The 23,558-nt window shown below is 39.2% G+C and overlaps 1 protein-coding gene across 8 annotated transcripts in view; it reads right to left on the bottom strand.

Moving 5' to 3' along the window:
• Window positions 1-23,558, bottom strand: part of atxn2 (ataxin 2) — a 203,780-nt gene that overhangs the window by 36,733 nt on the left and 143,489 nt on the right. For 6 of the 8 annotated variants that reach the window (XM_060906876.1, XM_060906877.1, XM_060906880.1 and 3 more), the window contains 5 exons: window positions 20,596-20,720; window positions 20,423-20,514; window positions 8,368-8,547; window positions 6,884-7,059; window positions 2,314-2,511 (listed from right to left, as the gene is read on the bottom strand). In XM_060906876.1, coding sequence (XP_060762859.1) covers window positions 2,314-2,511; window positions 6,884-7,059; window positions 8,368-8,547; window positions 20,423-20,514; window positions 20,596-20,720 — 771 coding nt within the window. The remainder of the gene's footprint in view (window positions 1-2,313; window positions 2,512-6,883; window positions 7,060-8,367; window positions 8,548-20,422; window positions 20,515-20,595; window positions 20,721-23,558) is intronic. The other 2 variants (XM_060906882.1, XM_060906883.1) reach the window with 2 other exon arrangements.

Here is a 23,558-nt window from a genome sequence, read left to right as displayed (position 1 = left end):
TGGTTCTCAGCTGGCTCGCAAGTTGAACGAGTTGTGAACCAGCACTGGCCTTGAACCAGCCCTGGAACTGATTTGGTGGAAAAGGGGTATCGGAGGATAAATACCTGGAACTCCCCACTAGTCAGTCAGAAGTGAAACATCTTCAAGAATTTCAAGCAAGTCCAGTTGCCTTCTTTAGCACCTATGATTCTAAGTGTTAATATGTTCTGTTACAGATTTGGCAGGTCACTTAATTTGAATCAAGAAACTGACCCTTTTCATTGGCTTTCAATTAAAAAAAATTGCCAGACAAGGTCCAAACTAAATCAAGAGTAAAATCTCTCATGTCACTGTGATGGTGCAAGATCACAATGAATCATAAAGAATCATTGCAGCACTAAATGTATAAAATATAATTCATACAATCAACAGTTAATTTATTGAAAATATTGCTTACCTGCACTGATGCACTTAATTTAATTCATTCAATACACAATAATTCCAGTCTAAAAGTACAGTGTTAATTTAGTGATATTTTGAACATTCTAAACAACTTCAATAGGGTTATAATTAAAAACAGCATATTTTCCAAAGCACAAAAGTTTAAAAACAAAGCTCTCCATGTTTTTAATCTGGCAGTGACTTGATTATGTGCCACAATAAGAAATGTGAAATATTGATACAATTGATAGCACATCTATCACCTTCAAAGTTTCATTCATCTGTCCCTGTTCATTAGGTCATAGTAAAATGACTCTCCAGCCAGATTGAAGCCATGGAAAAAAGTGAAACTGAGCCTTGTGAGAGTTAAGAAGGCTAATTTGTACCTGCTTACAAGCAGTCTCTCCAGAGTGTAAGATGAGACAATCCTGTGCTTAATCATAACCAGTTACTCAGAGAGACAGAGAAGAGTGAGTACTGGGAAAGTCTACAAGGGATAATGTGAGATGTTGTGAATACACTCAAATAACCAACCAAAGAAATCCACACCTGTTAGTAAACGCACACCCCATGCCAAAGCTTAAAGTGTATGTAATGTCTCTAAACCCCACTTTTTTCCTTATACAAAGCAACAATCATTATGTTGATTGACTATGTGTTTTCGAACCATAGCTGATCCAAAAGGCCACAAATTGATGGAAAATCAATAAGATTAGTCGATTTTCATGGAATCTGCCAAGACTCATCCGGAAGATCCCGAAGGGGTGTGGGACATCACACGTGCAACAATTCAGATATCAATATCGTTCATGTGTGCAGCAGTGGTTAGACCAGTCTCAATATGGAATCACGTTTTGGAGAGAATTCTGATAGTAATTGGGATTCTTGTATGTCGGACGAAGTGGCAGATGATTATCAAGGATATTCTGGAGTAAATGGTTATTTTTTCAAGCCCCCAAGATGAGAACCTGCCAGTTCACAACAGTCTTCCTCTGTAGTGCACGCGAGATGGAGCGATAGATAGATAAATAGATATGTGCAGAACGCAGTGGTTACCTTTCACCATGTTTTCCTGAACAAAGCTAAAAACAAATCAAGTCCTACAATATTGCAATCTGAGAGCATTTAACACGTTTTAGTTAATAATTAATGATTGAATGCACGCATTTTTCTTCCTGTTAAAGTGCATTAGATATGATAAGATTGGATGTTGCGAGCGCGTAAATACTGCTCATAATCCTGCATCTGGTGCAGTGTGTGTGTGTGTGTGTGTGGGGGGGGGGAATCGACGAACTGTCCAAATGTCAGATCAAATGTAATTTATTAAGTAAATGGATTTCTTTTTGCTCCAGTAATTCACACGTGGTCGTTCTGGTGGTGGTGAACACTTGATGAATCAGATTTATTATTAGTAGGCAACACAAAATCTGCCTGCTTCGTTTGCAAAAACCTCACCCCACTGTCACTTTAGATTTTTTTTTCTTGGAAATTTGTGAACCAAATGTCCTGTTGTATAAGAATTTTAACATCCAAATACAACACAGCGCTTTCCCATCGTTATTTTTCTAAGATTCCTACAACAATATCCAATCTCAGTGAGTAAACAAGCACAGCCAGATGAATGGAAATGACCCAGAAAACCGGGGTTCCACATGTGACATCGTGCGAGATTTGCCCTGAGGCAAAGCTGCCGCCTTCTGGGATCCAGAAGCCGCAATTTATCGATAGTTTTGTGCTTGATAATAAAATAAATAATTTCTATTATCCCCCCCCGCTTTATTAATTCATTTTGGTCGTTACTAATAATGTATATTCATTTTAAAGCATTACAAAAAGGCATTACATACACTTTAAAAAACAAAAAGGGTGAGCCACTCTAGGTGTTTCTAGTACCTTCCAAGGAGAGGTGTTTGGGCAGAGTGGAGAGGGGTGCTGGAGAGCCATGGACAGAGGGGTGAGAGGGAGGCCGCGAGGGCCTGGATGGGGGTCTGGAGGGAGGCCGGGTGAGAAGGGAGGCATTGGGGCTTGACTGGTAGCGAAAGGAAGGGTGAGAGGAGGGAGATGAACAGCAAGAGAGCCAATGTTGGGCACCTGATAGAGATTGAATGGGGAAAACAAATGAGAGAAGGGAAGCATAAACAAAATGGACAGATATAAATAATGTACAGAGCAGAGGCTGAACATGAGAAAAAGAGGTTCAGGGTTCAAAAATAAAAATGACAAATGAAAATTTTTCTGACAAGAAGTGAGAACGAAATAAAATATACTGGGGAAAAAAATGGAGTATTGTTACAGGGTAGGAAATTTCACTAATGCCTTTTTTGGACATTCTATTTAAAAAAAAAAAATGTCAGTAAATTTTCCTCAGCTATTTTATGGCTGGTCCATACCACTGTTCATACGTAACTTCTCTCTTACACAGTATTTTAGATATTCTGACAAAGCTTTGTTAATATTTTTTAATAACCTGCATACACTGTGTTTAAACTGACAGCTGAGAAGCAGATGAGAAAACAAGATGGCAAAATGACATGGGAAGGAGACATTCACAGTGAAAGCAACAAAATATACAAATGAATTTACCAAAATCAGAAAACACCTAGGAAATGCTCAGATGTACCACATAAGCGAAACCATTAAAGTTTACACTCAGACTGCTCATTAAAATTACTTACAAATGCTTTATTTAAAAATAAAGGAAGAAGGAAAAATATTCTGTAACATTGTCAAGCTACGATGGGGACAACTGTATTAACCATGGATAATGACAGCCCTGTGATGACCTGGCGACTTGTCCAGGGTGTACCCCGCCTTTCGCCCATAGCCAGCTGGAATAGGCTCCAGCTTGCCTGCAACCCTGTAGAACAGGATAAAGCAGCTAGAGATAATGAGATGAGATGGATAATGACAGTGATAGTAATGGACTACTGTGTTTGCTGGTTGTCCAGAAACCCCAAATCCAAAAAACTATTATTAATTCATTTGTTAAACATCCATTAGATGTGTTCTGGCAGATTCTGTTCTGGAAGTGGGGCTATCCTACATGGTTGTGTCTTTATAACACCTCAAAATGCTGTCACTGACGGGAGCCACATGTTCTTTTGTGCCTAATGTTGCGATGTGATGAGATATGACATCTGTGACGGTGCATGATGGAGATGTCTGAAAATCTCAGCAAATCTGCTGAGCACAGCAGAATGTTTAAGAGGCTTTTTTTTCTCTTCCTTAAGAAACTCGCTAATAGTTTAACAAAAATGAAGGTCAATGGGTTGTACAAAAATTCTGCCATTCTAATGTGGTTAGTTCATTAGGACTATTTAAAGGTCCTTTATTTTTAAATAAGTTTCTGAGTGGATAGTATCTCCATCCTTGACTTTTGTATGCTGCATAAATGGGAATAAAAAAAAAAATTTTTTTGAGAGTTAAAACCAACCGCAAAGTTGGCATTTGAGCTGCCCCGCTGAGCCAGTCAGCCCTGAGTGTGTGACGTCACAGCGGTAACCGGTTTTAAGGCCGAGGCCTTTTACAGCTATAGACCAAAGTCATATAAATAAAAATTTATGGTGAAAGTAAGAAATACCGTTACCGGCTTGCTCAACTAAGACTGATTTGACTTCATTGATTGTGGGTTGACTCTCATTAAAACAGGATAGGTGTTATAACTTAAGCAACATACAGTGGGGCAAAAAAGTATTTAGTCAGTCACCAATTGTGCAAGTTCTCCCACTTAAAAAGATGGGAGAGGCCTGTAATTTTCATCATAGGTATACCTCAACTATGAGAGACAAAATGAGAAAAAAAAAATCCAGAAAATCACATTGTCTGATTTTTAAAGAATTTATTTGCAAATTATGGTGGAAAATAAGTATTTGGTCAATAACAAAAGTTCATTTCAATACTTTGTTATATACCCTTTGTTGGCAATGACAGAGGTCAAACGTTTTCTGTAAGTCTTCACAAGGTTTTCACACACTGTTGCTGGTATTTTGGCCCATTCCTCCATGCAGATCTCCTCTAGAGCAGTGATGTTTTGGGGCTGTCGCTGGGCAACATGGACTTTCAACTCCCTCCAAAGATTTTCTATGGGGTTGAGATCTGGAGACTGGCTAGGCCACTCCAGGACATTGAAATGCTTCTTACGAAGCCACTCCTTCGTTGCCCGGGCGGTGTGTTTGGGATCATTGTCATGCTGAAAGACCCAGCCACATTTCGTCTTCAATGCCCTTGCTGATGGAAAGAGGTTTTCACTCAAAATCTCACGATACATGGCCCCATTCATTCTTTCCTTTACACGGATCAGTCGTCCTGGTCCCTTTGGAGAAAAACAGCCCCAAAGCATGATGTTTCCACCCCCATGCTTCACAGTAGGTATGGTGTTCTTTGGATGCAACTCAGCATTCTTTCTCCTCCAAACACGACAAGTTGAGTTTTTACCAAAAAGTTCTATTTTGGTTTCATCTGACCATATGACATTCTCCCAATCCTCTTCTGGATCATCCAAATGCTCTCTAGCAAACTTCAGATGGGCCTGGACATGTACTGGCTTAAGCAGGAGGACACGTCTGGCACTGCAGGATTTGAGTCCCTGGCGGCGTAGTGTGTTACTGATGGTAGCCTTTGTTACTTTGGTCCCAGCTCTCTGCAGGTCATTCACTAGGTCCCCCCGTGTGGTTCTGGGATTTTTGCTCACCGTTCTTGTGATCATTTTGACCCCACGGGGTGAGATCTTGCATGGAGTCCCAGATCGAGGGAGATTATCAGTGGTCTTGTATGTCTTCCATTTTCTAATAATTGCTCCCACAGTTGATTTCTTCACACCAAGCTGCTTACCTATTGCAGATTCAGTCTTCCCAGCCTGGTGCAGGTCTACAATTTTGTTTCTGGTGTCCTTTGACAGCTCTTTGGTCTTGTCCATAGTGGAGTTTGGAGTGTGACTGTTTGAGGTTGTGGACAGGTGTCTTTTATACTGATGAGTTCAAACAGGTGCCATTAATACAGGTAACAAGTGGAGGACAGAGGAGCCTCTTAAAGAAGAAGTTACAGGTCTGTGAGAGCCAGAAATCTTGCTTGTTTGTAGGTGACCAAATACTTATTTTACCGAGGAATTTACCAATTAATTCATTAAAAATCCTACAATGCGATTTCCTGGATTCTTTCCCCCCATTCTGTCTCTCATAGTTGAAGTGTACCTATGATGAAAATTACAGGTCTCTCTCATCTTTTTAAGTGGGAGAACTTACACAATTGGTGGCTGACTAAATACTTTTTTGCCCCACTGTATATGTACATGCATGCATTTTCACTGATAAAACGTAAAAGGCTAATTAAATAAATCAGATGAACTGAGACAATCACATTCTGAAGCAAATTAAATAATCTTATACCGGTAACTTAAATACACAATACAAGTTACATGTATCTAAATGCAGGTAAGCAACGTGTTGTTTTTTTATCCAAATGAGAGTTGGAGCTTACCTGTCTGTGTTCTCGCTTCTTGAAGGCCGATCTTGTGGCCGATTGTTTTTGAAACAATTTGACTTTCAGTTGTTTGTTCAGTTCTCCATTCATTCACTTCTTCCACGTAAGGGAGAGATGGCAGCAATATCCAGTTTAGAAATAAGACGGCTGCTCCACTCATTCACTTTTCTTCATACTGTGTATTCCGCCATTACTGCTGGGCTCAGGCAATTACTAAAACCCGGGACGGAATGGGATGTCACCAGTTTTAGCAACAACTGCGGGGAGGTCACTGCCCGAGCGATATGTCCCGTCCCGTTCTGTCCCAGGTTTTAGCAACAACCCTCGTCTCACTCCGGGAGAACTGGTGCAACTGAACTCACTTTCCTTTTAAAAAAATAAAATAAAATAAATACTTTCCTTTTCTTGTAGTTTTCTTTTCCTTTAATTGTTGATACGGCACCCTCTTTTAATACAGGCTTATAGCCAAAGCTCCTCAACAGATCAGAGGATTTGTACGAGTCTTCAGTAAAATGTGCAGAGCAGAGGAGAGACCACTTCATAGGCGCCCAATGTGCCCGTGAATGTCTCGCAAAACGCGTCCAAATCTTTGCAGTTTGAACATTCTTAGGTCATGAATACAATGTAAATCCACCTTCTGTCGTGTTACTGCACCAGCCAGCAACACATCTATGTGGCATGGCGATAAATTAGCTCAAAATGGAGGATCGGAGTTGCAGTCAGCTTTGTGTTTTAGTATAGCGGAAATGGCGATGAGACCGATAGACTTCCTGCTGTGACGTCACAGACGTCAAGGTCATTCACTCAGACCGCTACCTATATAAAATCACTTTAATCATAAAAATTACTATATTAGATTTATTGTTAATGCTTAAAACTATTCCTGTGCCATTCTTGAGGTCTCAAGGCATAAACGAAAGTGAGGCCATGGCTCTGCATTATATGCTTTAAAGATCACATGCCATCACAATAGTAGTAACCTTACCTCCATTGACAACACGTTGATCCACACCAGTGAGTGTGTTGTAGTCGTGAGGTGAAGCTCTGGGTGTAGGAGGTCCAGGACTGCACTGCACCAGTCTGGGTGAGTTCTGTCGTCCTGCTCCCCATGACAGTCCTGCTTCTCTGTTCCTCTGGCCTGGGGGAATGTATTTATTGTCCCTGTTGAAGAGAAAAGGAAAATTTAGAAAGCTAAATCAAAACAAAGCATCTGAAGTTTTAATCCTGAGATTTCAATAGTTTTGAAATTGGCTGCTATAATACTGTTGGCCTCAGATCATAGACTACAGTAAATGAACCATCTAAAGCTTTTTTCACACCTATTCCGTAGCAGACTTTATTTAAAAAAAGGGACTTTTTTTTCCTCATTTGGTTGGTTTCACATTGCAATGATTTCCAAGCACATCACACATGAAAAAAAAACACACGAGTTTGACTGGTCAGGAATTTGGCATGTATGCTTTCATGGATTTCTTACTGCCTCATCGAGGGTTGTTTTTTTCTCTGCTGATCATTCAAATATATTTTTAAGTAAAAGATAAAGTACTAGATGCGCAAATATTACTAATAGTTCTGCATGCTTTTATGGGGTTGTTTATAAAATGCCAAAACCCATAATGCAAGGCCAATAACAATTTTTGATGCTTCCAGACAGATATTTTAGACCCATTTTCATTAATATTCATTTCATTAAATTAAATATTCATTAAAAGACATTTCAAAGAAAAAAACAACTATGTGCATTATGTGCTCTAGAAAGAAATACATGTTCTATGGGGAAACTGGTCTTTTTGTTCCAGCACTTATACAAGTCACTTGCTGTCATATGCACCATTCTCTGTGCACTGCTACAATTTATGCAAATTGGACAGGAGGTGGGGATCTGGTAGCAACAGCTTTCACAACATGTTCAAAATTTATCAAGCTGTAAAGACCATTGCTTTTGCTTTTCTACATCTGGTGTCACTTAGAAAAGGATGGTTCCCCTCTAGGTTTCTCTCTCATATAATCTCAGGAAATTTTTTCTTTGCCACTGTCGCCTCTGGCTTGCTCATTAGGGCTCCAAGTCTACATCTGGATTTCTGTAAAGCGGCTTTGTAAAATCTACTGTTAAGTGAAATACAAATAAACTTTATTTTAATCAAATCAAATTGAATTTCATGTCACTTTGATGTGGCCCTGTTCTCCCCAATAACAAACTGTACCAGGGTTTTCTTGGTAGAGGACAGAGACCCATGATTCACTGTTATTAAAATGCACTATGTTACGTTCACTGAGCTTATTATTGGTGCATTTTTAATTGGTGTTCATTAAATGCTTACAAACCTTAAAGCACAGCAACAGGCTCAGAGTTTAGACCCTTGCCCTAATACAGTGATAACTGATGGTCTGCTTAGATTTCAGCTAACATATAATGATCTGTGAAACACAGACATGTAGTTATTGCCAGCATGGAGCCTGATATCTGACCTGCTGAGTGTGTGTGTCTCCCGCACTACAGCAGAGTATTTCTCCTCTTCCGAGCGATCATCATTCTCTAGTGCCACACGGGCCTTATAAGTGGTGCTGGCCTCAATCTCCTCAGCCAACTGTGCTGCACGAGCTTCCCGCTTGAGGAACTCCTCTGAATTGTCCCGCTCCAATGGCACTCTGGGATGTTGATTCATTTAAGAAGAAAAATGAAAGAAAAATAAACTGACACCAGATATCAGGTATGTGACTGGCAAAGGACCAGAAAAAAAAAGGCAGGAAAATACACAAAGCACAGAGCCACAGCGACACTCTGATACCGTACCACCACCCCACTCCAATAGTAATTTAACTAACATGAGGTGAAAATCAATTAATCAATAACTAATCATCTGATTGATCAACTGACAGTCTATGTAGACGTGCATATTAGACAAATATATTAGACGCATCACAATTAATAACCTTGGCATACTGGGAGGGCCGGAGTAGGACTGATTTTCACCTCAGAAATGTCATCTGAGCAGCCCACACACTCATTTGGAATGTCCACAATGGCAAATCTACAGTTTAAACTCTTTCAACTACATTGTACAGTAGGCACTAACAATAACACAGATTAAATAAATATATCCAAAAAATGTAAATAGGTCTAAAATAAATAAAAATGGCTATAGCTAATTTCAACTGAAGACATTATAAAAAATTATATTTTGACCAAGACCATTCTGACTACTTTTTATGCATAAACTTCCACCTTATTTCCTTTCAACTGGAAAGTTTTGATATTTACTGCTCTACTGATAAACCGTAATGCAAATATGAATAAAGCTTCTCAAAGACTACAAAAAGAGCAAATATCTTTCACCCTTAGATGGTCACAGCCATTTTGAAACTAACAAATCCTTCATAAATATGACTGTAATGCTTTGAAAATACCTTGATGCTAAAATTACTAACACTAAAATGATAGTAGCTTGAAGATAAAGGAAAGATGGGTTACTAGAAACAGGGTTCCTACTGGTGCTTGTCACACTTGCCATTGATGAACATAATCCATCAGTGACAAAGAGAAAATTGCTAGCAGTTGTTACAGTGACAAATGTATGAGTCATTATCATCATAAATCATCTTTTATAGAAATTGCTCCACAAATCCCTGTTTGCCGAAATCCAACCCCAGTGAAGAGACGGCGGGAAGCCAGAGTGTAAACAATGAGCACGTGCTTGTGACCAATAAAATAATCGACTATATACCGTATAATGACCAAATGAGCACCAAGCTTTTGACCAATTGTAATGTGTCTTAATCTGCCTGGTGTGGTGGTGTAATTATCTCTACGTGAACCAAACAATGGCGCAGTCTAAGCTGACGAAGTTTTTTGGGCAGTCTTCTTCAAGCACTGAAGATGATTTAAGGGCCAAAATAGCCATGGGAAAGGCACACTCAGAGCCCCTACCATCCCCTAGCACATCAAACAGTGTCAGTAAAAAACACCAAAGTGAAAGTGCTGTCAGCTGGCAAGTGACTGAAGGGAGCTATGTTTTGGGTGGCGTGGTCAGCAGAGGTGGAAAAACTGGATTGACAAAGTAAAAGTCCTGCTTAGGTTTTCCTTCTGCCTGTGCTCTCAACACAGGTGATTTCACCAATTAGCTCATCAACCTGGCTTAGGGGATGTGGTAATTAGGATCAGCTGGTTCATTGAATTGGCTGGAGCAAAAATGTGGCAGGGTTTTTACTTTCTGCACCCGGGTTTTTCCACCTCTGGTGGTCAGTCCCCATGGCTAACACAGTGGCGTCGTTAGGTCCCTTCACTTGGGGCTATAGCCCCCGGGTATTTTCGCCCTCAAAATAAGTGAGAGATTAATACAAAACAACTGATCTGGATGTCGTCTAGGATTTTGAATGTTGTAATGTAATAATTTAGCTGAGAATTGGTGTCTTTATGGTTCTAAAGGAGAGATATGTGAGTGACAAATTATATATTTTTATTAAACTAATAATAAATTTTACTAGTGGCATTTAAGTCAGTTGGCACATGCCTCAGTTTCCTGAGACATTATGGGTGTTGATAACTTAATAAGGAGGCAGAAACTGACATGAACAACATACGTTTTAAAAGAGCAGTGCAAAAATCACTAATAAAAATGCTATAACATTTGAATGTGTGTGATGATATAGCTTGTAAAGTTAGATATAACCTCCCCAACCCATCGATGCTAATCTCCCTTAAAAAATACAAGCCCCAGGAAAACCTGACTGAGCCCCTGGTCTTTCAACAGCTAGAATTGCCCTTTAGCTAATGCATGATGGAAACGTGGAGTCATTCTGTGTTCAGTTCGTAAATTGACAGGAAAATCGGATTCCTTCACTGTTGGTTGCTCCCAGATTCTTCTTGACTCTGTTCAATTGTAAATCAAGTTTTATGTTGAAGTATAGGTTAAAGGGAGTCCTAATACCCTTTTTGAATAATTCCATGCTAAAATAACCTTAAGTAAGCTCAATCTAAAGAGGTTTATTTTTAGCTTGATGGTGCGCAGGGTGCCCAAATTCAAGTCTTTCTTATTAGAGACTAGAGCCCAAATTTTAGATCTAATGAAGAGGCCTGTATCTGCACAAATATTTAAATTGTGCCAGTTTGGTTGTTATAAACTGTATTAAGTCCACTTTGATAAGTCAGTAATGAAGAAAAAGTGATTCTTCACTTTTTCTTCATTACTGACTTATCAAAGTGGACTTAATACAGTTTATTTATTTGACTTTTTTACAGTTACTTATTTGACTTTATTTTTCCAAGGGAAAAAAATGGAGAACATTTTCAGAACCCAAGGGGAACCCGGAGAAATTGTAGGTAATTTGCATTTATATTATTTGCACTGGGATGATAACAACAGTCATTGCTAGAGTAGTGCTACACTGTGTGCTCCATAGACACCCGTCTCAGCAGCTGCAGCACGATCATCTGGGCATGGTGCTGTCAAACACGTCTCCAAGTTTGGTGCATTTACTTGCATCTTTCTCCAACTCCTTTCTCTTCTTTAATCTGGCCTTTTCCTCTCCCCTTTTTCTTTTTTGCTGCACATATTGATAGTTTGACTTCAGTGTGATTCAGTACTGCATTTGCGTGTGTTTTTTTTTTTTTTAAACACATTATACAAAGGCTAAAGACGGCTCTCTTGACTAACTGTAAACCTGGAAACGTTTGTCATGTGACCAGCCTGGAATCAGTCGACCAGTAAAGAATCTCATAGGGCTGCTCTCATTTACCCCTTTTCCACCAAATCAGTTCCAGGGCTGGTTCGGGGCCAGTGCTGGTGGTGGTTCACAACTCGTTCAACTTGCGAGCCAGCTGAGAACCAGTTTGCTTTTCCATAGCTCGCGGGGCTAAGAGAAGCCATGTCATTATGTCGCTGTATACGTCATTACGTCGCTGTATATGTCAGTTACGTTGCTACGTTTGCATAAACCTTGGCGCGAATATCGAAGCAAAAACAACGCGGAAGCAGCAGCAGCAACAACAACAATAATAATAAATGACTTCGCGTTTGTACAGCTGCTGCTTCTCGTCGCTTAAAAATGGAGAGCTTTCGGGGTCTTGTTGTTGTTGTTGGTCTTAACAACTCCGCCCCCCGCTGATGTAAGCGGTTCTTTCCTCTGGCCCAGCAGAGAGTTGGTGCTAGCCTGGAATCGGTTTTTCTGGCCCCAGAGCCAGTTCTTTGTCAGTGGAAACAGAAAACCCGGTTCCAAACTAAGCACTGGCCCCGAACCAGCCCTGGAACTGCTTTGGTGGAAAAGGGGCAACTGTGTCCTACTAGTCCGGGAGCCAAAGGCCCAAATTTGGCTGAACCTGGCTTCGTCGGTTAAAGGTTTTTTTTTTGCTGTTTGTTGTTGTCCAAGGTCTACTCATTAAGATAAGAGAGGGTGCCCGGTGATATCCCTTGGGCAATTCCGGATATTGGCCCTTTATTGTTGGATGTGCTGCAGTCATAGCCTAAATTCTGACATTTTGACATTCTTCACTTTATGTTCACCAAAGTCTATATATCATACTTAATTTTTGTGTTTGTTAACATAATAGGATGAGTTTAAAGCCTGGGGGTGGGGTTCCAGCCATGGTTGGGGGTGTGGCCATGCAATTGGGGGCGGGGCTTATACCAAAAAGCCCTTTATTACTCTATTACTTTGGTTGTTAATGCGAGCCTTAAATTATTAGGCATACACTCCATTGTCATCCTTGTGTTTACTTCTGCAGGGGCATATGAGGGACACAATTAGCTAATTCAAGCCAACTTGTGTAGCCATCTTGCTAACTCTGTCAATCGCACTGCCCCCAAAAGATCACAGCACGCATAAGCTAAGCAGAGAAACTATTTGACTGTAATCATGAAAGAGCAGTGACATGTACTCACTGCTCACCAGTGAACTAGACCCATAGTTTCACAACACTGGCTAGCACACCCAACTCTCACCTAGTAAATGCTAGTCACTGATTTTTTTAAGCTAATACATTAAGCTAATAGATTGCTTATTTTAACGATATTGACTGTTGAAATAGTAATGTCCCTGGTTCCCTAGTAAAATTCAGGGCATTGTCCCCAATTATCATCTCAAAAGTCTGTTAACCTTACCCTCACCCCCACTCCAAACCACACTGCTTGTGGACTGAGAGTCATGTGCACTAGCCAGTCCACTGACTAGCATGACTTTTAAAACGTTGGGCAGTAAGGTTTCCTTAAGCTAATACATTAAGCTAATAGATTGCTTATTTTTACGATATTGACTGTTGAAATAGTAATGTTCCTGGTTCCCTAGTAAAATTCAGGGCATTGTCCCCGATTCACCCCCACTCCAAACCACACTGCTCTTCCACTGACTAGCACAACTTTTAAAACGTTGGGGAGTAAGGTTTACTTAACATTCTCCTCTGTACTAGCTGGCATCCAGTACATAAGCATATTTTTACAGACACTAAGCAATGGCAAAGGGTTTAGAGGGGTTTTTTTTTCCATCTGAACTCTTAGTTCTTTCCTTAAATAGTTTTTGTGTTTTGTGTGTGTGTTTGCATACTGTATGTAATTATTTTACATAATTATTGCTCATTAGTGTGTGTGCATGTGTATGTGTGTGCGTGTGCATGCATGCATGCACGTACATGCTTTATGTACTGTAGTTCTTGTATCAAAATTGTTAATTTTGCAAATTTATGAAAGGGTCAATTACACGTTTGACTAATTTGAATGACAGTAAAGCGTGAATACTGTACAGCCAATTTGGTTAATTAAAAATCAGTATCTTTTGCTATTCTTGTGTGTGTGTGCGCATGCTGTATATGCCATTTTGCATGCTTGATATATTGCATACTGTAGTTTTACATAGTGGATCACTGGTGTGAGTGTATATGCATGCTGTATATAGTTCTATTGCATGCTGTATATAGTTCTTTTACATAGTGGATCACTGGTGTGAATGTATATGCATGCTGTATATATTTCTATTTCATGCTGTATATACAGTAGTTCTTTTACATAGTGGATCACTGGTGTGAGTGTATGCATGCTGTATATAGTTCTATTGCATGCTGTAGTTCTTTTACATAGTGGATCACTGGTGTGAGTGTATACATGCTGTATATAGTTCGTTTACATAGTGGATCATTGGTGTGAGTGTATGCATGCTGTATATAGTTATTTTACATAGTTATTGGTCATTAGTGTGTGTGTGTGCGCATGCTGTATATAGTTCTTTTGCATGCTGTATAGTTCTTACATAGATATTGATCATTATTTTGTATTAACTGTAGAGTTTATGTAATACTTGTATAAAAATCGCTAATTTGGAAAAGTTATGAAAGGGTTAATTAATCCACATTTGATGTATTTGAATGACAAATATAGAGAAAAATGTGAATACCTATCAGATACAGCCAACTTGGTGCATTTAATATCAGTATTTACACTGATATTATTTTTTTTGTATTTTCTTCCATTATTTGGGCATATAGGGCATTAAAGGGTTAATATATTAAATTGCCCGATAAAGCAAAAAAAAAAAACTTTAACCAAAAATTCCGGGTCCGACCCCATGGCTCCCGGACTATACGGTATATGGGGCTGTGAGCACACATTTGTGTATGTATGTGAGTATGTGGCTTAGACTGCAACTATTTGTAGTCTACATTATAAAAAGTAGTTCCAAGTTATTACACCAACATTAAATTTATTGGATTGCCAAGGAATTCTCCCAGTTCTCCCAATTAGTCACTCCAGCAATGAAACCTGAATTGTCCAATCAGAAATCGCAACCTTTTTGTCCAACTGACAGTGTAGGCTGACGTGTGACTGGACTACACATTTGCATTAGTGCAGGAAAAGGAGGTGGGCGGCCACACTGTACTTAAAACAGCTTCCTGTGTGTCTGTGCAGGTGTGGATTTGGACACGTTTAACTCATAAGCTGAATGCAAACATCCTCATGGATACTTGGAAAGGAATGAATGCTTCAGGTACTTCAGGTTATACATGTAGCAACCCTAATTTTTTTTTTTTCAAATCTGCTTGATGAACATGGGTCACATTTTCAGGTCAGAAAATCCAGAATTCATATCCCTGAGGAATGCGTAACTAACTGTGTTTAATGTGTTGCAGGTAGCAATGGTCCACAACAACAACAAAAAAATGTAATTTAAGACAAAAGCTGCATCCATATATCAGTGCTTGAAAAACCGCATGTCCGATCGTCCGAGATGACTAAAGCATGTGCAAGGATGAGTAAAACTTGAATGGTATCATCCGATCGGATGACAAAAGTTAGTGCTGGCAACCTAAGTAACTTCTCTGTGATGCAGGCCTGAACTGTCAGTCCGGCAGTAGCATATTTCAATTATTATCATGCAAAGTGAATCATGCATCGTGACATCTGACTCCTTGTCAAAACAAAGTTCACCTGTGTCTATCGAAAATCTTGTTTTCCTGGACTGGTTCCCATATAAAATTAATCATACCAAGTGTCAGAGACATTGACTGTATTCTCACTCTGCGCCGAGAGAGCAGGGAACCAGTCTACAGTAGCTCATCTCGTTTCACGGGAAATGCATTAAAAAGTTTTATTCATCAACACGACAATATATAAAAGTACAAAAAATATTTTGAGGAAATCATTCAAATTTCCTTATTTATTTACTAGAAAAGCTCTGCTCAGAGGGGTCCATGTAATGACGTGATTATACCAGTAGGCTAAGGGCGACAAGGACATCGTGTGCCAGCAGCGTGGTTGAAGCGGGCAGGTCTCAAACTTGGAACTTTTATATATCACGACTGGAATTAATAATAAACAATATCACTGAATAATGTTCCTTACCTCTAACCAGCGTGTGTGTATATAAAAACATGATTTTTTTTAATTGCTTTTGATGGTTTCATATATTTCGTAATGATATTTTTATTTTCTAAATATTTATCAACATACCACCATTGTGGCACGGGGGCATGTGATTGGTGGACAACCGACAAAGGGTGTCTCCCATTGGTTGTACATTGTGACATAAAAATTGTAAACACATACAGGACCCGCTGATTGGTAGTTCACATACTGAAGCCAAGCAGAGATGTCCAGCGTCTGTTGCTGTTGTCTGAAGAAAACTATAGCTAAAAAAGCTCTACTACTGGATTACTTGGACAATCTTAGTCAGAAAGAAGTTTTTATAGAGTGTTTTCACTGACGTCACCAAAACACGAAAAACACGAAAGTCCTGGATGTGCGAAAGTCCTGGATGTGCGACCAGGCATTGATTTCCATAAACAAACAACGCCTACATTTCATGGGGGGGGATATATCAATAAAAAGCACAATTTTCGTAATGGCATCAGCCAAAGAAACATGCGATAAGAAGACAGAAGCTGCTAGAAAGTATGTAGAAGGCCTAGAGCCCAGTGTAAGAGCCTGCTATCTGGAGAAACTGCAGTTAATCGACGGCCTGGAACCATACAAAATGGGAGAGGAACTGAGTGAAGACAATGCATTACTGCCGGCTGTGACACACCCAGACATCTTCAAGTACTTAATTTTTTCGCCAAGTCCATACACTGCTGAGGATGCGAAGTGTTTCAAGGGACTAGAAGCCTATAACCAGATGTGCTGTGGCTGGGTCAGGGAACGAAATTTGGTGACAAATGCCTGGTGAAAGCAAAGGTGTGTACTGTGTACATTACATGTACAGTGATATACTGCACGGCTCGAAATTCGCAGTGGTACGGTCGCTCGAGGCGACTTAATTTATCATTTGGCAGGTAATTCCTGTCACGAGCCAGCCCGGCTGGCTAGTTGAAAATAAAAAATATATATGAAGCGAAGATTCAGACACACCGTCAACTAAAGCCGCCACACATTAAGCATGTGCCGTCTCTGTGTTAATCGATGTGTTTATCGGCAGGACGGAAAATAACGAAGAATTCCGAATCATATCGTGTACGAGTCAGGATGTCGGTTTTTTCACTACTGCGCATGCATATAACGCATCTCGTTGAATATCGCAGTAATCACGTTATCAAATTCAATAGATGTGACCAGTGATGGGAATAACGGCGTTAGAAATAAACGGCGTTACTAATGGCGTTACTTTTTTTAGTAACGAGTAATCTAACTAATTACTTTTTACATCGTTATAACGCCGTTCCCGTTACTTACAATAAAATACTATGCGTTACTTTATTAAAGCTGTTCTCATCTGGCACGCTGCTCGTTCAGCCTTTCTTTCCCCTGCTTTAGTGTGGGGCGGGGAGACGCGAGACAACGGCACAGTAAGCCAATCAGAGTAGATTTGGACAACATACGTAGGTAGGCCACGCCTACTGCACTACTGCGCACGCTTTCAATCGGAAGAGCCAGCGATGGCGAGCGGTCAGCCCAGCACTGCGCTTTCACACTGGAAATACAGCCATTACTTTTCATTACTTGAAATAAAAGGCAAGAGTGTTTACGTGCAATGCACATTATGTCGAGGAACAAAGTGTTTGTCCTCGTCAGTGGCCAGTAATTAGTAACATAATTTTAATAACTACAAAAATATATTACATTTGATAGATGTCTTATCTCACATTGTCCCACAAAAATATTAATATAGTGTAGATAACGTTACTAATTGGTTCTGTTAAGTGTCCATTTCAGTCATTAAACACATTTAACATTCACTTTTATTATGATTACACTAATTGAATTTGATTTTTTTTGAGGGGGAACAAAATGTAACGGAATAATTACTTTCCCTGGTAATTAGTTACTTTTATGACAAAGTAACTCCGTTACTAACTCAGTTACTTTTTGAGAAAAATAACTAGTAACTATAACTAATTACTTTTTGAAAGTAACGTGCCCAACACTGGATGTGACCACATTATTGCCCATTTAAACACGTGTTTTTGTTGTTGCTTACATCTACCAAAGCTACGTTGCGATGTGGAATTTTCTGAAAGTTGTACAGAGACCGCCAGAGACGGGGACAAAGCGACCTCGGTCTGAAGAGGAGAAAAAGGCCGCCGATAAAGTGTACGAGAAGGAGAAACGACAAAGGACTTATAAGCAAACGTGGGAGCAGGGTAGGCCTTGGCTGCGATACGATTTTTATGGAATAATTAATTTTTTTCAAGTTGATTCCTAGTCAATATGAAGCTCCTAATGCTTTCTCTCTCATTAATGGTTAAATACAGAAAGCATGTTGGACATATTTTGGATGCTATAGTCATGATAGTAAGTATATTTGTTTTCAATACTCATACACCAAGTTGCCAAGTTTTCCAATATATTATTATTTGTTGATATTATATTATGGTGCTCTGTGTTGTTCTCATTTTTGTATTTAACAACAGTATCAAAATACTCGAGTCTTGAAATAAATGCACATTAGTCATGAACAATGGTAACTACTCTCTTTTGTGTTATTTTTGACAGAAGTAAAATTCATACATGAACAAATTTTGGCTAGTTGATTTTCTGTTTGGCTAGTTACTTTGGAAGGTAACTAGTCCAGCTGGCTGGTGAAAAAATATATTAATTTCTAGGCCTGTACTGTAGCTCATGAATGCACATCCCCTGTGGGTCTACCTCAGCTGACAGCAGATGGCTGATTGTGATTTTTAACTTTAGCTTACTCTCAAGAGAACATACAGAAGCACCATCATGGCTAGACAGTATAGTGTCATGTTTAATTTTAAGACATTGATCAAAACTTAGCCCTGTGATGACCTGGCGACTTGTCCAGGGTGTACCCCGCCTTTCGCCCGTAGTCAGCTGGGATAGGCTCCAGCTTGCCTGCGACCCTGTAGAACAGAATAAAGCGGCTAGAGATAATGAGATGAGATGATCAAAACTTAAAAAAAACTCATACCTGATACAAAGAGAACTGGACACATTATGTTGTCTGGATTTTTGTCGGCCAGATCCTGGTTTAGTTTGGCAAGCCAGAGACGATGACGCTCCTCTGACAATTTTCTGGTTTCCTCCCCGATTTTCGATTATTTTAGGTAATCGGTAGAAGTACAGATGTTTCTCACGATCTGAGTGATTGTGGTAACCCAAAACTCTGCAGTAATTCACCATTATTTGGTTAGTTTATTGAAAAATTCACGAAGACTGCTTGGTTGTTAATGTGTCCAGTGCCGCCAATATGGACAACTTCCGGTTTGCCGTCATGTGAAAACACTATTAGAGTTTATTAGCAGTTCTGATCTGTACAAAATTCCTCGAAATGACTGGAGTGATGGTGTAGATTTGTGGCCTAGCTTTGGAAGAAGGTATATTCCAACATTAGCTATATGGTATGTTGGAATATACCTTCTTTTTCCCGAAAACTCCCGACACAGAACAACAGTTTAAAAATAAAAATTTAAAAAAAAAAACCCTACAAAAGCAAGAAAACCTTCTTTGTGTAAAGACTTTTTCCTGACATCAGCTTTTGGGAACAGAATGTTGCGAAAGCCAAAGCATTTACTCTCAAAGGACTCTGACCTGAACTGTGGGCTGGATGGTAAACTATTCCTGTCCCTCCATGTCTCATCAACCCCAAGGACATCTAGTTACAGAGCACTCTATCTATCTATCATCTATACAGTGATGCTTATTATTGCTGAAACAATACCTGAAGTGTTTTTATTTGTAAAATAAAATATATTGCTCTCGACTTTCAAACAATATTGTAAGATTTTATTTTAATTTTAATCTAATAGTGGATGGTACAATAATTACAAATGCTAACAATCGGCACATTCCAGTTGTAGCTGTAGTCATACAGTAACTATAATCACCCTTGTAATAATAATTTCAATAAACGGTTAATGTTCAGTTCCCTCTTCATTTATTCTCAATTCAAAAGGCACAACTGAGTCACACAGGTTAATAACTGTGTAACTGACAGTAACAATTTTATCCAAAATAGTTTTTCCTGCCTTAGTGGATTTATTTCCATTTCACATGCGTGCAGCTGTTGTAAAGTTCAGTGTGTTTGTATAGAACTCTCTCGAACTATAGGTTCATTTCTACACTCTGGTTCCACGGTAACATTTTGCACAGGACTGTGTTCCTTTGATAACAGAAACAAAGCTCCAGCATTATTATTATCATTCAAAACTCTCCACAGCTTAATATACCCTAAATTATTCATTCCTCTGTTACTAGAACTTATTTCTTTCTGAATGTGTTTGCATATATTGGTGTTATGGTTTTGTGGATTTATCATAATTATGCTTCTTCACCTATTTAAAAAAAAAAATCAACTGTATTCTGTCCTCTCCAAAAGAAAATAAAGCTCTGGGCAAGTGGAATTGTTTTTCAGGCAAGTATGGTTTGGGTGCTGCTTGCCCATTGGGCAAGTAAGACTGGGAGATTTTTTTTTTTAAAGGACTGATATATGCCGATACTGGAAGCAAAAGGTGATCCGAACTAGAAGTGAAGAGTACATTCAAGACCACACAAACAAAACAGACGAAAAATCTCTAAATGAAAACCAAGCAGCTTTCACAAATTGTGTAAATGCAAAAAAAATAAGGAAAAGAAATAAAAGCACTCACGTATATGAGGAGAGGCTGCTATCATAAGTAGACTTCACACCATATGTTTCTTCATTGTATTTGAACATGTCATCAGGATCCCAACCATTCGACTGAAGGAAGTGAAATATCAAATTATTAACTGAATGATTAACAATAACTGCTAAATTGCAGAAAAAGGCTACAAGCTTTACCAAGTCAGTATCAAGAGACTCCAAGCTACCAGAGACATGTTGATCTCCTCCATCCCAAGGCTCCAAATTTTTCTCTTTATGTTCTCCATTTAAACGAGTGCTTAACGAGTTGTCTGTAAGGTTATCTGGCTCAAAAGAGAAAATGTAGAATGCATTAACAAAAGAAATAGACATGGTGAAGACAGAAATACTGACTAGAGGTTTAATGCTCAGTTAAAAGGTGCACTGGTCACTATTTGATTGCTTTATTACAAACAACAGGAGAGGCATTATGTTCACAGACATGGATGTTAGGCCTGGTTTCTATCTGGGTGGACGTGTGTGTGCGTGCAGATGCAGTGTTAAAGAGAGTGCTGGTATTTAAACACTCGGCTACATACCTTATGTACAACCCCGATTCCAAAAAAGTTGGGACAAAGTACAAATTGTAAATAAAAACGGAATGCAATGATGTGGAAGTTTCAAAATTCCATATTTTATTCAGAATAGAACATAGATGACATATCAAATGTTTAAACTGAGAAAACGTATCATTTAAAGAGAAAAATTAGGTGATTTTAAATTTCATGACAACAACACATCTCAAAAAAAGTTGGGACAAGGCCATGTTTACCACTGTGAGACCCTTTACCCTTTTCTCTTTACAACAGTCTGTAAACGTCTGGGGACTGAGGAGACAAGTTGCTCAAGTTTAGGGATAGGAATGTTAACCCATTCTTGTCTAATGTAGGATTCTAGTTGCTCAACTGTCTTAGGTCTTTTTTGTCATATCTTCCGTTTTATGATGCGCCAAATGTTTTCTATGGGTGAAAGATCTGGACTGCAGGCTGGCCAGTTCAGTACCCGGACCCTTCTTCTACGCAGCCATGATGCTGTAATTGATGCAGTATGTGGTTTGGCATTGTCATGTTGGAAAATGCAAGGTCTTCCCTGGAAGAGACGCCGTCTGGATGGGAGCATATGTTGCTCTAGAACCTGGATATACCTTTCAGCATTGATGGTGTCGTTCCAGATGTGTAAGCTGCCCATGCCACACGCACTAATGCAACCCATACCATCAGAGATGCAGGCTTCTGAACTGAACGCTGATAACAACTTGGGTCGTCCTTCTCCTCTTTAGTCCGAATGACACGGCGTCCCTGATTTCCATAAAGAACTTCACATTTTGATTCGTCTGACCACAGAACAGTTTTCCACTTTGCCACAGTCCATTTTAAATGAGCCTTGGCCCAGAGAAGACGTCTACGCTTCTGGATCATGTTTAGATACGGCTTCTTCTTTGAACTATAGAGTTTTAGCTGGCAACGGCGGATGGCATGGTGAATTGTGTTCACAGATAATGTTCTCTGGAAATATTCCTGAGCCCATTTTGTGATTTCCAATACAGAAGCATGCCTGTATGTGATGCAGTGCCGTCTAAGGGCCCGAAGATCACGGGCACCCAGTATGGTTTTCCGGCCTTGACCCTTACGCACAGAGATTCTTCCAGATTCTCTGAATCTTTTGATGATATTATGCACTGTAGATGATGATATGTTCAAACTCTTTGCAATTTTACACTGTCGAACTCCTTTCTGATATTGCTCCACTATTTGTCGGCGCAGAATTAGGGGGATTGGTGATCCTCTTCCCATCTTTACTTCTGAGAGCCGCTGCTACTCCAAGATGCTCTTTTTATACCCAGTCATGTTAATGACCTATTGCCAACTGACCTAATGAGTTGCAATTTGGTCCTCCAGCTGTTCCTTTTTTGTACCTTTAACTTTTCCAGCCTCTTATTGCCCCTGTCCCAACTTTTTTGAGATGTGTTGCTGTCATGAAATTTCAAATGAGCCAATATTTGGCATGAAATTTCAAAATGTCTCACTTTCGACATTTGATATGTTGTCTATGTTCTATTGTGAATACAATATCAGTTTTTGAGATTTGTAAATTATTGCATTCTGTTTTTATTTACAATTTGCACTTTGTCCCAACTTTTTTGGAATCGGGGTTGTACAGTAGGATTTGGTGGCTTAAAAACAATATCAACTAAATGGCACATTAGAGCTGATGCAGCTCTGTATATCAAGTTTGTGAAGCAGCAAGGACATTTTATGTTCAGAGAAACATTTTTTACCTTTTCTAATAAGTTTCTGTACAAGACTGTTTTCATGAATTACATTTTCACAATTGAGAACATTCCCAGCCTATAAAAGATAGCAAGCACAATAAAGGAAAATTGTATTGTTTACACACCATTTGAGATGCATTTGTATCAATATGAATCCCTTGATAAAAATTGCAGAAGAGGGGTCTCTGGCTACGCAACTGGCACACTTATTGCCTCACCTAATCAACTTTTTCCTGACTGATGTACTGCACAGTAGATCTGCTTTTTGGGGTGCTGCTAGAAATTTTGGGCCCTATAAAATAATATATTGCCCCCCCCACAAGACCCTTAGTTTATCCAGAGGAAGTGTTATTAGGTTATTAGTGTAATTTTCTAACAAAAAGCACACATGAATTCAAAAGTTTGAGTTTGTCAAACACCTGTAATGACCCACTGGATCTGAACACCTCTACTGAATTGCGTGATATTACTTTTCACCACTAGGTGTCAGTATTTAGTTAGTGACCTACCCAGGCTGTAGCTAATCGATAAGTATAAATTTTGTGTAGGCTGGCCTTACTGTTGCAAACAGACTTCCAAATTCATCCTTATGTTTCCTTCATGTACTAACTCATTATATGCAGTTAAATTTCTCGGTTGTTGAATAGCTATTTAATTGATAGAAGATTACATGATGAAATCCACTCACTGCTAGAAATCCACTCAGTTTCTCTCTCTTTTTTGGCTGTGCCAATTTAACAGAAAACACAGTAAATACAGTAATCAGCAGTCCAGTGAGAAAAATTCAACATTCATCAACTTATTAAATAAAGACTTGAACAATAACAACAAATATAAATGTGAACAATGG

This window comes from Neoarius graeffei, chromosome 24 (assembly GCF_027579695.1).
Source record: "Neoarius graeffei isolate fNeoGra1 chromosome 24, fNeoGra1.pri, whole genome shotgun sequence".
Classification (NCBI taxonomy): domain Eukaryota; kingdom Metazoa; phylum Chordata; class Actinopteri; order Siluriformes; family Ariidae; genus Neoarius; species Neoarius graeffei.
This window is presented reverse-complemented; position numbering and strand designations above follow the sequence as displayed.